The sequence below is a fragment of the Candoia aspera genome, chromosome 1 (genome assembly GCF_035149785.1).
Source record: "Candoia aspera isolate rCanAsp1 chromosome 1, rCanAsp1.hap2, whole genome shotgun sequence".
NCBI lineage: Eukaryota > Metazoa > Chordata > Lepidosauria > Squamata > Boidae > Candoia > Candoia aspera.
The window spans coordinates 257,035,125-257,051,058 of NC_086153.1; the positions used below are offsets into that span (position 1 = coordinate 257,035,125).

The 15,934-nt window shown below is 40.3% G+C and overlaps 1 protein-coding gene across 1 annotated transcript in view; it reads right to left on the reverse strand.

Moving 5' to 3' along the window:
* ANO3 (anoctamin 3) overlaps nucleotides 1–15,934 on the reverse strand; it is a 99,578-nt gene that overhangs the window by 33,436 nt on the left and 50,208 nt on the right. The window contains exons 9-11 of the mRNA XM_063293127.1: nucleotides 14,384–14,505; nucleotides 13,113–13,247; nucleotides 8,854–8,950 (exon numbers count right to left, since the gene is read on the reverse strand). Of these exons, the coding sequence (XP_063149197.1) occupies nucleotides 8,854–8,950; nucleotides 13,113–13,247; nucleotides 14,384–14,505 (354 nt within the window). The remainder of the gene's footprint in view (nucleotides 1–8,853; nucleotides 8,951–13,112; nucleotides 13,248–14,383; nucleotides 14,506–15,934) is intronic.

The following is a 15,934-nucleotide window of genomic DNA, read 5'->3' on the forward strand; positions in this document are numbered from 1 at the left end:
AAGGAAATTATGCAGATTATTAATGTAAAATTAATAATAATTTTATTAATATTGAGTATTAATTAATACTCAAAATGTTAAGAAAGCCAAAAAGTTGAAAATAATAACAAGTTATTGAGCTCCAGACTCAGGTATAAAAATGTGGTATAACTTCTTTGAATTTAAATAACATTTTTTCGTGCTCTGCTTCTTTGTGCAAATTATTATCATAAATGCAGAGTAGTTGATGCAACACAGAAACTGTTATGCAGGAGATCAAACCAAGTAATTTGTTTTGGGGCAACAGAGCTATTAAAGCAAAATTATAGAACTCTGTGGAAAACAATGGGGCCATGAATTTCAAATATCAAGAAAGTGACAGTTGAAATTCATTTTAAAGAACCAGTTCCACATTTCAGATCACATTTGTTTGTTCATTTATATGATAGCTTGCCTTCCTTCCAATATGCCAACTCAAGCTAACAGTAAAACAGGAACAATTAAAATAGCATAACCACATTTCAAGTACTATAAATTAACTCCATCAGAAAAGATCTAGCTATGAAGGAAGGTGAAAAGGTGAAAGGTCCCCTGTGCAAGCACCGAGTCATGTTTGACCCTTTGGGGGGATGCTGCTTTTGCGACGTTTTCTTGGCAGACTAGAGCGGGATGGTTTCCCATTGCCTTCCCCAGTTGTCACCTTCCCCAGTAAGCTGGGAAAGCCTTGTGTGGTGCAGAGTGGTAGGCGGCAGTATTGCAGTCGAAACTCTCCCCATGACCTGAGTTCAATCCCAACGGAAGCTGGATTCTCAGGTAGCCGGCTCAGGTCAACTCAGCCTTCCGTCCTTCCAAGGTTGGTAAAATGAGCACCCAGCTTACTGGGAAAGGTGATGACTGGGGAAGGCAATGGCAAACCACCCCGCTCTAGTCTGCCAAGAAAACGTCATGAAAACGGCATCCCCCAAAGAGTCAGATATGACTTGGTGCTTGCACAGGGGACCTTTTACCTCTTTTCACCATGAAGGAAGGTCTTGATTCCTTTCCAAAAAACAGAGAGAATGGGGCCAAGCACAGCTCTCAGGGGAGTTAATTGTAGCTTCCAAGCAATTAAAAAAAAAATGAATAAAAGCCCTTCTTCATATGCTAACAAATCAACTTCAAAAAATAAAGGCATATTTTACAGAACCTCTCCAGCTGTTTGTGTGTGTGTTTGTGTGTATGGTTATTCTTATTACAGAGAGACAGTATGATACTGTGGTTAAAATACTAGAAATGGAAAAACCCAGGTTCTAGTCCATTCTCAGCCCCAGAAGATCACTGGGCGAACTTGGACCAGTCACTCTCTCTTGAGGCAACCTATCTCACAGGGTTGAGTATACTATGCTTAGCAGATATACAGGCAGTCCTCACTTAACAATGGTAATTGGGCCCAGAAACTACATTGCTAAGTGACGTGGTCATAAAAGTGTGATGTCAAGTAACTGCACTGACTTACAACAGCAGCTGTGGCAGTTGTGATTGCTGTCATTAAGCAAATCCCAGGCAGTTGTTAAGTACAACATTGTCATGGGGGGCTGGGGCTCGGAGTCAGAGTCAGAGTCAGATGACGAGGATGGGCAGCCAGCCTCTGACATAGAGTTGGAAGGCGAGCAGACAGCTCTAGATTAATGGCCGCCTGAGCAGTCCGAGGAAGGTGGGCTGGTCAGTGAGCAGCAGGCCCAGGTGCCTCTGGTTTGTGAGGATGGAGACTGAGAGCTGCTGCCCCTCCCAGTGCTTGAGAAAGGAGAGCGGAAAGCAGAGAGGAACAGCGGAGGTTGGCGAGGCTACGTGTGAGAAAGTAGTCCCACCCTCCTAAATAAGCTCCACCTGGGTCTGCCTCTATAAAAGGGGAGCCGCAAGCCCAGACCATTTGTTGGAGACAACCGTCTGCTTACTGGACTCCATGTGCCTTGACTCCTGATCGGAAACCTTGTGACCTGACTCTTGACTCTTGGACTCGCTTGACTAATCTTATTTTGAATGTGAAACTCCTTTAAGGCAAGCTCACAGGACTTTTGGGGGTTTATTTCTGTAGAGTGTGTGCATTTGTGCTCACACTTCCTTGCTGCCTGTTACCTTACAAGTTTACCTCACAAGTTTCTCAGTAAAGTTTTACAGCTGCCTCCCTGGTGTATTGCGTGTGATTGGGCTGGGACTGGACAGACATCACACGATCGCCATTTGTGGCCCCCTGTCAGCTTCCCCACTGACTTTGCTTGTCGGAAGCTGGCAGTGAAGGTCACAAATGGCAATCATGTGACTGTGGGACACTGCAATTGTCATAATTGCAAGCCGGTTGCCAAGCACCCAAATTGTGATCACATGACCAAAGGGATGCTATGAGGGCCACGACTATGAGGACCAGTGGTAAGTCTCCTCGTTTAGCACCACTGTAACTTCAAATGGTCACTGAATGAGTGGATGTTAAGTGAGGAATACCTGTAAGTGCATGCTAAATAAAAAATTACTATATTACTATAGGCTGCTCTGAGCAATAGTTACAGAACTATACAGCACTGCAAAAATAAAGCACCGTAACACATTACACTTCAAAAATAACTGCACTATCACATTATTTAACCTAGGCCAATTACAAAATGTAAGAATCTGAAGGAAGCCATTCCATAAACAGGATTCCAAGTCATACCATTCAGCTTCCTCAGCAGAGATTTTATCCAACACACTTTTGATTGTGAGCATGCCAACTTGATTAAACCATTGTTGCTCTATGGCCTCACAAGACTTGAGCCCCTCTTAATGAGATATTGGGGAAATGGTCTCTTAGAAGGTGCAAATGGAGTGCAATATTTAGGTATATTTAAGTATATACCTTTTTTCTGATTGATTTCAGATTTCATTGGTATTAAATAGGATTGCATATTAAATTTAATCAGAATCCTTAATAAGCTTAAATGTATGTGTGTATATACACACGGTATCTACTGAGATCTTGAATTTGGTAACTACAAAAAGCTGACGCCTGCTGTCGTTCTGTTCTTCTTACTATTGGCTATAGCGTTAGGCTGATGAGCCTTCAATTCATCTGTCTCAAATGGATCCAATAGTTCCAACATGTCTTTAAAAACATGAACATGAATTTATAGAAAAGGGATGCATACTCCACAAATCTGCAGCCAGATCAAAACCTCTTAACTCAGAAAGGTTATTGGCTTATTAAAGCCATAGCCTTGATTATCTATAATGCTGGGGGAATGACTTCTGCGACTGGAATATAACAAGTGAAAGATACAATTTGTTCAAAAGGAACAGAATGATGCCTTCCAAAGTCGTAGTAATGGGGGACTTTAATTATACCAACATTTGCTGAGAGGCTCTGCCAAGCAGACGACATGCCCCTTCAAAGCTGACAGAAGGACCATTAGGCTCTGTTATTCTTGATCTTAACTAATAAATACAAAAACTTCGCTGAGTAAGTGGAAGTTTGCAGTAACACTGGGTAAAAGTGACCTTGCAATGGCAGAAATCTTGATCTTAAGGGAACCTAAAGCTGAATGTGCTCAGACATATGCCTTGGGCCAAAACAAAGTGGATTTGAATACATTCAGAGCAATGAGATGTAAGATCTCATGGATGGAGAAATTAATGGGGAAAAGTCCTCAAAATGGGTGGGAGTTCCTAAAGAATAGATACTAAAGGAACAATTGCAAACCATTTCCAAAAAAAAAAAAAAAGACAACAGCAGAAGAAACCAAGATGGCAATGCAAGAACCTTAGCGAAAGCAAAATATTATCAAATGCAAAGAAAAGGCTGAGCTACTCAGCTTGTATTTTGGTTCAGTCTTTGCTTTAAAAATCTATGTGCTTCACAAACAATTGTGAAAAATATATTGAAGGGATAGGATTAAGCATGAAATTGACAGTGACATGGTCAGGGAACACCACTTTACTTTGCATGTTCAGATCTCTAAGACCAGACAAACCCCATGATGGAATACTGAAAAAGCTAACTGATGGTCTGGCCAAACTGTTATGCATTATCTTTGACAAATTCTGGAGAACCAAGCAAGTATCAAATGACTAAAGGAAAATAAATGTTGCCCTTATCATCAAAATAGGATGGAAAGAAGGTCAGCAAACTATAGTCTAGTCTTACATCAACCCCAAAAGATAGGAGGTGCTTGAATGTGAAGGTGGAGACACAGGCATCCTTTGAGACAGAGGCTTTGCAGGATTTGAGATTCACATGAAGCACTGTATATTATCAATACTTGTGTAAATAAGAGAGGCTCCTGAATCTTAGCACTTACATGCTCAGTAACTATTGGAACTAACCAGTATTTTTGCTTAGTTCCTGCTTTATCACAAACAATGTACCTCTGCTCTTTGAACTGCCTGCTTTAAGCAACGGATAACCTCCTAGATATCACACAGCTTCTTGGTCTTGAAGTTCTGATCTGTCTACATTCTTGCACTGTCCACAGGCCCTTGGCTTTGCCCTGTTTTTAGAGAGATCATGAACTGATTTATAGTTATGTGATTGTTGTTGTTTATTCGTTTAGTCGCTTCCGACTCTTCGTGACTTTATGGACTAGCCCATGCCAGAGCTTCCTGTTGGTCGTCAACACCCGCAGCTCCCCCAGGGACGAATCCATCAACTCTAGAATATCATCAATCCATCTTGCCCTTGGTCGGTCCCTCTTCCTTTTGCCTTCCACTCTCCCTAGCATCAGCATCTTCTCCAGGGTGTCCTGTCTTCTCATTATGTGGCCAAAGTATTTCAGTTTTGCCTTTAATATCATTCCCTCAAGTGAGCAGTCTGGCTTGATTTCCTGGAGGATGGACTGGTTTGATCTTCTGGCAGTCCAAGGCACTCTCAGAATTTTCCTCCAACACCACAGTTCAAAAGCATCGATCTTCCTTCGCTCAGCTTTCCTTATGGTCCAGCTCTCGCAGCCATATGTTACTACAGGGAACACCATTGCTTTAACTATGTGGACCTTTGTTGTCAGTGTGATGTCTCTGCTCTTAACTATTTTATCGAGATTGGTCATTGCTCTTCTCCCAAGGATTAAGCATCTTCTGATTTCCTGACTGCAGTCAGCATCTGCAGTAATCTTCGCACCTAGGAACACAAAGTCTTTCACTGCTTCTACATTTTCTCCCTCTATTTGCCAGTTATCAATCAAGCTGGTTGCCATAATCTTGGTTTCTTTGAGGTTTAGCTGCAAGCCAGCTTTTGCACTTTCTTCTTTCACCTTCATCATAAGGCTCCTCAGTTCCTCTTTGCTTTCAGCCATCAAAGTGGTATCATCTGCATATCTGAGATTGTTAATGTTTCTTCCAGAGATTTTAACTCCAGCCTTGGATTCCTCAAGCCCAGCACATCGCATGATGTGTTCTGCGTACAAGTTGAATAGGTAGGGTGAGAGTATACAGCCCTGCCGTACTCCGTTCCCAACCTTAAACCAGTCCGTTGTTCCGTGGTCTGTTCTTACTGTTGCTACTTGGTCGTTATACAGATTCTTCAGGAGGCAGACAAGAGGACTTGGTATCCCCATACCACTAAGAACTTGCCACCATTTGTTGTGGTCCACACAGTCAAAGGCTTTAGTATAGTCAATAAAACAGACATAGATGTTTTTCTGAAACTCCCTGGCTTTTTCCATTATCCAGCCGATATTGGCAATTTGGTCCCTAGTTCCTCTGCCTTTTCTAAACCCAGCTTGTACATCTGGCAATTCTCACTCCATGAATTGCTGAAGTCTACCTTGCAGGATCTTGAGCGTTACCTTACTGGCATGTGAGATGAGTGCCACTGTTCGATAGTTTGAACATCCTTTAGTGTTCCCCTTTTTTGGTATGGGGATATAAGTTGATTTTTTCCAATCTGATGGCCATTCTTGTGTTTTCCAAATTTGCTGGCATATAGCATGCATTACCTTGACAGCATCATCTTGCAAGATTTTGAACAGTTCAGCTGGGATGCCGTCGTCTCCTGCTGCCTTGTTATTAGCAATGCTTCTTAAGGCCCATTCAACCTCACTCTTCAGGATGTCTGGCTCTAGCTCACTGATCACACTGTCAAAGCTATCCCCGATATTGTTATCCTTCCTATACAGGTCTTCTGTATATTCTTGCCACCTTTTCTTGATCTCTTCTTCTTCTGTTAGGTCCTTGCCATCTTTGTTTTTGATCGTGCCCATTTCTAATTTTCTGGAAGAGGTCTCTTGTCCTTCCTATTCTATTGTCTTCTTCCACTCTGCGCATTGCTTGTTGAAAAATAATTCCTTATCTCTTCTGGCTAACCTCTGGAATTGTGCATTTAATTGGGCATATCTCCCCCTATCACTGTTGCCTTTTGCTTTCCTTCTTTCTTGGGCTACTTCTAGTGTCTCAGCAGACAGCCATTTTGCCTTCTTGGTTTTCTCTTAATTTGGGATATATTTTGTTGCCGCCTCCTGAACAATGTCGCGAACTTCTCTCCAGAGTTCTTCCGGGATTCTACCTACTAAGTCCAGTCCCTTAAATCTATTCTTCACCTCCGCTGCATATTCCTTAGGAATATTAGTGAGCTCATATCTAGCTGATCTGTGGGTCTTCCCTAATCTCTTTAGTCTGATCCTAAATTGTGCAAGAAGAAGTTTGTGATCTGAACTACAGTCAGTTCCAGGTCTTGTTTTTACCGACTGTATAGATTTCCACCACATTTGTCTGCAAAGGATGTAGTCAATCTGATTTCGGTGTTGTCCATCTGGGGAAGTCCATGTATAAAGCCGTCTCTTAGGTTGTTGGAAGAGAGTGTTTGTTATGCAGAGTGAGTTGTCTTGGCAAAATTCTATCAGCCTATGTCCTGCTTCGTTTTGTTCTCCTAGGCCATGCTTACCTGTAATTCCAGGTGTCATTTGACTGCCCACCTTAGCATCCCAGTCTCCTGTGATGAAAATAACATCTCTTTTAGGCGTGTTGTCCAGTAGGTGCTGCAGATCCTCATAGAACTGCTCTACTTCAGCTTCTTCAGCATCTGTGGTTGGGGCGTATATTTGGCTCACTGTGATGTTAGATGGCTTGCCCTGAATTCGAATTGAGATCATTCTATCGTTTTTTGGATTGTATCCAAAGTCTGCTTTAGCCACTTTACTATTAATTATGAAGGCTACTCCATTTCTTCTGTGGTCCTCTTGTCCACAGTAGTAGATCAGTAGTGGTCATTTGATGTGAAGTGGCCCGTTCCAGTCCATTTCAGTTCACTGACGCCCAGGATGTCTATCTTTAATCTTGACATCTCACCAGTAACCACATCCAATTTGCCCTGGCTCATAGATCTTACATTCCAGGTTCCAATGGTGTGCTGATCCTTAGAACATCGGATTCGCCGTTCACCACCAGCACCGTCGGCCGCTAGCCGTCCTTTCGGCTTTGAGCTAGCTGCGTCATCACGTCTGGGGCTAGTTGAACTCATCCTCTGTTCCTCCCCAGTAGCATTTTGACCATCTTCTGACCTGGGGGTCTCATCTTCCGATGGTATACCGACATATCTCTGGTTGTACTGATCCATTGAGTTTTCATGGCAAGAATACTGGGGTGGGTTGCCATTACCTTCCCCAGGATCGCATTTAGTCTGACCTCTCTGTCAAGACCTTCCTGTCTTGGGTAGCCCTCATGGCATCATTGAAGTGCTCAAGCTCCAGCACCATGACAAGGTAACGATCCTTTGCTGAAGAGTTATGTGATTAGCTTCTCTTAAGTTTTTTACTGCTTGGCTTGGGTCATAAATAGAATGCTTACTTTGTTTTCAATTTGAGAAAGATATTAATTTCATTGGGTCCAGGCTAGTTTGGGCAGGGGGCAAAACTAGATAAAGCAGATAGTTTTAAAGTAGTTTTAAATCCAAGTGATACAAGGCCATCTAACATCTTGCACCTATATAATTTTAATAGCATCTCCACTTGTCATCATCAAGCTGATGTTTGCTTTCCACAAATAGAAATGAGGTTTCTAGGTCAGGTAACCACTCCCTCCTTGGGCATTACAATATCAATTTAATTTGTTTGCTTTGTGAGTTCCATAATATATGAATGATGACTGCAAAATGATTTATCTGGTTTTGTTTGCTTTATAAAACTGTACAGCTTGCATGCAAACGTCCAATAAAAATAAGTATGTCTCTATTTTCAAATGGAAGTAGTAAATCCATAGGTTTATGCAAACTGATGAAGCAGCCAAGATTTACTTTACATATATTGTCCACATTTTTCAGCAAGTATATAATGCAGGTAAGTAACTGACAGCTGTAACATCACATGATTCTGGAATCAATTAATCAAGGGCTAAAATATGTAAGAACTTCAAACTGTTTATTATCCAAAGCAGGATTGTACAAATATCGTACTGGCTGTCTGAAAAATAAATCTGGATTTGTGAGCATTGCCTTCAGTAATTTCCTAGTGTTTAACATGAATATTATTTCCTCTCAATATACACTTGGTACTTGGAGATTCTTCTGTTTCACAGAGTGGCCAATAAGCAGGCTCTTTTTAGGATTGGCATTTGCCTTTCCCAACTCCATCAAGAATCTGGCAAGCTTGATGTTATTAATATTGGTCTTATCTTTAGATTCTATCACAATAATTTTATTGTCAACCAACACCATGATTCTTGTGAGGTGACAAACACCATAGAAATGGCGTTATTGACTTCCTAGTTCACATGAAGATAAAGTTGGCGGAAGGGGAAGCACGTTCAGACTTGCAAGATTCAGTTACTATGGCTGTTACAATAAATCTAGTCTTGTCCTACATGGCGCTGGTTTCTTAATCTAGTCTACCTTGTTGGGCCCTCTGGGAAGTGAGCTTTTTAGTGTGGAAAACCAGTTACCTTAGCATAGATGCAGCTTTCATTGAGCTTTTGCAGTGTGCAACTCTTCTCACACATTGGACACATGACAGTCTCATTTGCTTCACAGATCTCTTTGCTACAGCAGGGATGCAAGAAAACAAATGGTTATTCAAACAGATGCAAGATGTAGGGGCATTGATGAATGTATCTGATCAATGCACTTTTTAAGGGAACATGTTTTTAGCTCTCAGTTTGAATTGGAATAAAATCTACTGCAGACACAGTATAGAACACAGAGGTTTACTTATGATGAAAATAATATTAGCTTTTTTGCTGTCAACAAATAGTTTTGGATTCTTCATAAAAGCTTTCATGGAGAGAGTGCATCCCAAGGGGAGAATATTTGGGTTTCAAATTACATTATAGCTTTTTGCAGTTTGCATTGCCTAAAAACCTGAATTAGGCAAAAATCTCAAGGCTACCCTTGGTGATATGAAAGCATATACAGGTAGTCCTTGTTTAGCAGCTGCCTTGTTTAGCGACCATTCACAGTTACAATGGTGATGGAAAAGAAATTTTATGACCAATCCTCACATTTATGACCTTTGCATGTCTATAAAGCAAAGGAAAGCTGAAATAAGATCATAAGCATAGTGGCAGTTTCACTTAATGACCACTTCACTTAATGACCCAGTTGCAGGACCCAATTGTGGTTGCTAAATAAGGACTACCTGTAGATACTTTTTGTAACATGTTTGATTCATTCATTAGGAAGCTATTGATCTTATTTTTCAATCAAATGACTTCCAAGATCAAACATTTCTAGAGCTCTCAGGCCTCTTTATTATTTAATTAAAGTCATTAAATGCATAAATAGGGACTAGGTTGTCATGGCCTAGTTTTAACCAAGGAATTATCTAGCTAGTTCTTTGTGCATTACAGGGATATAAAAGTATTTTCTCACAATTCTAGATGGAAATTAAATCCATCTGTAAATTAGTCTTCTGGGGATGGTGATTAGACACTATTGAAACTTTTGTAAATGGTTACATCTTTTGGTCTCCTCTTTCTTTTCAATAGAAGAGAACATAGGTACCTCAGGGTTGAACTGTGGAGTCCTTGTTGCTCTCTGAGCTTGGTTGTTTGCTTGCAGATGTTTCATTACCCAACTAGATAACATCATCAGTGCCAATGAGTGTGGGGTTTGCTCCTTGTTTATATGCAGTAGCTTGCCCTGCCAGTATTGGTGGGAGTGTGGTTTTCTCCTTGGTAGTTCCTTGATTAGGGTATTGTTTTCTGCTTGATTGTTTGCTTGGTGTTAATCCCTGCTTATTCTAGGTGTAGGCTGCTGGAAAGGATGTGTTCTGATCTTTTCGTTTCCTTCTTAGCTTTTTTATTGTCTCTTTTGAATGGTGTGTAAATATGGTTTATTTCTATGTGTCTATTGATGGCTGATTTGTCTGAATGCCAAGTTTCCAGGAATTCCCTAGCATTTTTGGTTTTAACTTGGTCTGCGATGCTCACAGTTTCCCAGTTGAAACTATGGTTGAGTCTGTCCATGTGTTGCAAGATTAAGGGGTTTTCATCCATACTTTTGGTTGTATGCGTGGGAGTGCTATATTTTCTAGATGCTGCATTAAAGTCTCTAATATGTGTCCTGAGAACCATGGGTGTTCAATCAACCAATAAATCAGAGGAACACCCATGGCAAAACGTAGCATTCTCATGCATCCAACCAAAAGTATGGATCCAGTATGTTGATAACACCTTCATCATATTAAAAAAGAAACAACTAGAGGGGACACATGAAGCAATCAACAACATCTTCAAAGGAATAACATTCCCAAGGGAAGAAGGAAACAACACACTACCCTTTCTGGATATCCTCAACAGCAGAAGAAATGATGGCAAATTAGAAATGCAAGTCTATCAGAAAACAGCCCACACTAACCAAGCACACCATTACCAAAGTAACAGCCCAGCCTCCCTCAAGAGCAGCTGTGTAAGAACATTATTCAGACGAGTGCAAACGCACTGCAGCAGCCCAGAACACCAGAAAAAGGAAGCAGGCGGCCTGTACAACATCTTTCAGCAAAATGGATACCCACACAACTTTATCAAAAAGTGCCTGACCACTCAACCCACTATTGTTGCTGAAAAGGAGCAGAAAATATAGCTCCTTGCTTACACATGTATTTTCTGCCTGGTCTTTTACTTTCTCATTAGCCCAGATGAATTTGACAATTTGCCATCAAAATCATACTCTCCATGGGGAGGAAGAGCATGTTTCTACATTTGAGATCAACTTTATTTTAGTGTGTTTTTGGACCCCATGAGTGACTGAGTGGTGGTGTTTGTTTCAGTGAATTACCTTGGAATTTTATATGTTTATTTAATAATTTGGTTTTTATGCCTGTATGGGATAAAAACTGGTAAACAAAAACAAACAAATCTAATGCTGACATAGGTAAAATAATATCTGTTGTTTTTTTAAACATGGAACAAATACCTGGCCATGTTTATTTTATACCAGTTTAATTGCTAAATTTATCAGTTTGGCTGGTTTGAAATCTCAAATCAGCACACATAATGTGAGGATATATAGCTAGGATATATATCTATATATCTCCTTGTATGTCAGGATAAGTGATATGTTTTGCTATTGTGAATAACAATAGCATTGGAATTATCTACCCATCATTCCTTCTAAAAGCTAGCTGCATTATTCAGGTATTTTTAAATGTCAAATTCATCACAAACCACTAGATGGAAGACTTGCTTTAACTAAATGGTATTTTTGTTGTTTATTCATTCAGTCGCTTCCGACTCTTCATGACTTCATGGACCAGCCCACGCCAGAGCTTCCTGCCCATTGTCACCACCCCCAGCTCCCCCAGGGATGAGTCCATCACCTCTAGAATATCATCCATCCACCTTGCCCTTGGGTGGCCCCTCTTCCTTTTCCCTTCCACTCTCCCTAGTATCAGCATCTTCTCCAGGGTGTCCTGTCTTCTCATTATGTGGCCAAAGTATTTCAGTTTTGCCTTTAATATCATTCCCTCAGGTGAGCAGTCTGGCTTTATTTCCTGGAGGATGGACTGGTTTGATCTTCTTGTAGTCCAAGGCACTCTCAGAATTTTCCTCCAACACCACAGTTCCAAAGCATCTATCTTCCTTCTCTCAGCCTTCCTTATGGTCCAGCTCTCGCAGCCATAAGTTACTACTGGGAATACCATTGCTTTTATGGTATACTCTTACATAATTTTAAGAAATTACATATTGCTGTAAAAAAATCATATATATAATATACACACAGATTCACTCAATATAGGAACCTTCAGAGTATGGCAGAACTTTCAGAGCAGAGTTAAACAAGTTGCATCTGCTGGGAAAGAAAAGCCCCCTGTTCAAGTTTGTGTGAAGGTCCTGTCCTTTGCAGAGGGACTGTACTTTGGCACTTTACACTTTACAAGGTGGAACTCTGTTCTGCTAGCTACTGGCACACAGTGCTGCGTTTTGAGGGTCAAAGAGATGAAGCTATAATCCAGCAGTTCACTCAGTCTGCTCAGTACCCTGCGATAAACAATAGTGCCTTCAGAAACTTGTAATACTATCATCAGATGGCTTTCTACATACCATGGTTCATTGGGAGCTTTGGGAGAAGTGCTATTATGCTCATGATAGCCATTGTATTCTTAGACTATTTATTTAGACAATTTATATGGCTGCCCATATTGCTGTAGCAACTCTGGACAGCTAACCAACAAAAGTCCAAAATAATTAAAAGCAACCTCGACAACAATCAACATCCAACGTGCCAGTTGTCCCACAAGTCTTTGAAAATCTGGCTGTGCTCTTAAGGCTGGGGTTAGGGTGAACATGCAACATTTACCAGTGTCAGTTCTATGAAGGGTACCCCTTCTCCATGGTTATCTGGCTGGAACTCTCTTGAGCTCCTCACATTCAATCACACAGGCCCTGATTTGCACAAAAAAGAATCTCATACACCCACACAGATCTACTTATTGCCAGTGGAAAATATTATTTTTGTTACTAGAGAATTCTTGTCTGCAGAGAGCAGCCCTGAGATGCCGGGGCAAGACGCAGCTGCTTTATTGAGTTGCCAACAGGTGGTATATTTAAGCAGCAAAGCACTTTTGTGGAACTGAATCCAAAGTGCTACACAGCCCTACAAACTGTAACAATTTCTTTCAGGATTGCTGATTCACTGCTTATTCTTTGTCACAGAATGACATCTGTTTATTTATTTTTAAATCTGGCATCCCTTCACCTCTTACCTTACTTGGCTGGAATCCATGGTAAATAATCCATAAAGGAAAACAAATAATCCAACAAGCGCAGCAGGGATAAGCATCCCTGTGTACCATCCCAACCAAGCAAAATAAAGACCGATTTTCTCTCCAAAATATCGCCTGCATTTAAAAGAGAGAAACAGAATAAAGTTACTATTGCTTTAAATGTTGAGATGAATAAGCATATCAATTATGGCAGAGGAAGGACATTTTATATAGAATAAAATGATTTTATTTCACCTTACCATCTACTGTATTTCTAGGGCCTTTGACTGCATTTAAGAAAATCCAGGTCTTTTTTCAATAAAATGGGAGACAGCTAGAATTTTTATGCTGAAAGGGCAGGGTTAGGGGAAAGGGACATTTGGGCAGGGACATGATACTGTGTTTGGATTGGCCCTGACAGTTCATACATAAAATCAGCATATATTCCAAAACAAAACCCAATTACATATGATCTCTATTACAGTTTTAAAAAAATGATGCTGAAGTTCTGGAATATGCTTTGATTAAACTGTTAAGATGGAATCTGTGGGGAGATGATGGAAATTGAAATCAGGATCTTCCAAGTGATGCAGAGGGTCTTGGTGGGCTTCGGACTGCCCCCAAAGTTGCAATTTATCCTGAGTCTACCATAGTAAGGAATTTTGGAGCAATATATCTGTCTTTATTTTTTCTGTGACTTGAATAAAAAAAGTCAGTAATACCTTAAACTACAGTGGAAATCTATAGATATTTCTAAACACAGCCAGACCGATATGATAAACACATTTTTTTTTTCTGTTAGAGGTAACTTTGATGGTTATAAATCAAATAGCATACCATGGGTTGTGAAATTAGGTGAAACCTCAAATTTATGGACCTCAGTTTTTCAGGGTTTGTGTGCAGTAGATGGAATTCTATTGCAATCTGCATAATGATACCATTATGAAAATGCTTCTAATTACATGACTTGTGTCAATTTGATTAATGGTATCATCATGCAGGTGATGCAAATGAGGTTATTTGCATTAATCTGTATCACTTGTGCAAGGCCATTATCTTGCATATGATGCCAATGAACCTGCTTGCATTACCACAATGAAATACCCTTCAATTCAATGGACTTTCAGGAATAATGAACTCCCCTTGCCCTCTATTAGTCCATTAAAACAGGCTTTCACTGTACGACAAATGAGGAACAGTTATATTGGACTGCTCATGGGGAGTTCAATTGCACAGAAATGTAAATAACTTCTATTATATCATCTGATTACCTAATCAAATCCAGAGGCTGGTATTTGTACCACATCCCCCATCGTGCCCAGCGTTCATATAATAGATGTCGATGGTTCTTAGCTCCATGTGTTTTGATAGGATGCCTGCTCTTGTGACTTCCCTGGAGTACACACACAGACCCAAGTTGAAATAATGAAGAATTGGTATGATGTTATAGCAAATGGACTCTTAAATCGGTTATTGAAATAAGTGCTTCTTTTGAAAAATGAGGATATTATTAATAATTAGCTCATGTGACATTGAACAATTCTAAACAAGCACAATCTTGAGGTTTTTGCTAAAGCTGATGCAACTCTGAAACCTCTTAGTAGCATGAAAACATTTCTTTGGGGTCTTAAAATAAGCTAATACATAATCAGACTGATTTGTCTAGAAATGGTTTGTCCTGACAGTATGGAACTGCAGCACTCTCCAGCTGAGAGACTCCCTTAATTATTAATGCATATTTATATAGCATATTTACAGAATACATTATGATAATTGCCTCATTCATTCTCATTAATTTGCATGTTACAATTAAACACTGAAGTGGAGAAGCAGCAATTTACTAAATACACTACAGTAGCTTATGAAAAGAGTGGAATTCAGATCAAATGCTTTACTCCTATATACACTTTGGGGATGAGGGAATATGTCCAATAGAAATCTGTGGGACTTACTCAGAAGCCCTGCTAAGACAGTAATTGTGTGCCTTGCTAAGACAAACCACATATTAAAACAATATATGAACCTAAGTTTTCTCTTTCTTTTTTCCAGTTATTCTACTGAGGTTTTGTCTAGAGCAGTTGTTTTCAAACTTTCTAAGACTGTGGCACTCACTAAAAAAAGACGACGGCGAATCCTAGAATCTTTGTTCAAGGGGCAAGAGAGAAAACTGGTTGCATCTGAATGAACTTTTTTTTCCCTTAGTCTCTCTTGGGACCCCTAAGTTCTTGGGGAACCCCAGAACTCCAGAGAATACGGATTGAGAAACTCTAGTCTAGAGAATATGCTTGAAAATAAGCATTGAGTTGGTAGTCACCACCATTCATGGTAAGTTTCCTGCTATGTTACTGAAGTTTGTGCGTGAGCCCTTTCACCTTCTGATCTTGAGAGGCAGGAAGACTGTGTGTGCACTACATAACAGTGCTCCTCTGTGATTTTTTGTTTTTTGTCTTACACAGGGCATGGTGAGAGACCAACACTGAAGCTGAATGTGCATCAAATGCCTGCATCTTGAACTGAAGTACATGCTACAACATGACATCTTACTGTAATTCAGGTGCACGGTGAGCTTTACAGGAATGATTTAGTTTGTACTAGGGCACAAAGTGTTGTGTCTTGCTGACACAATCTTCTTCCACATTTTCATGACAAGATAGGTAGTGGGCCTTTAGCCAAGCACTGTAAGTAAAACCTGCAAGGGCATTGGGGAATGTTTTCTTGACTTGACTTCATCAAGTCACTTCCCTATCAACTCTATTTCTCTGTAATATATATTTATATTATACTGCAGGCTGAATTCTGTTCAGCTAAAAGCTGACTGCACC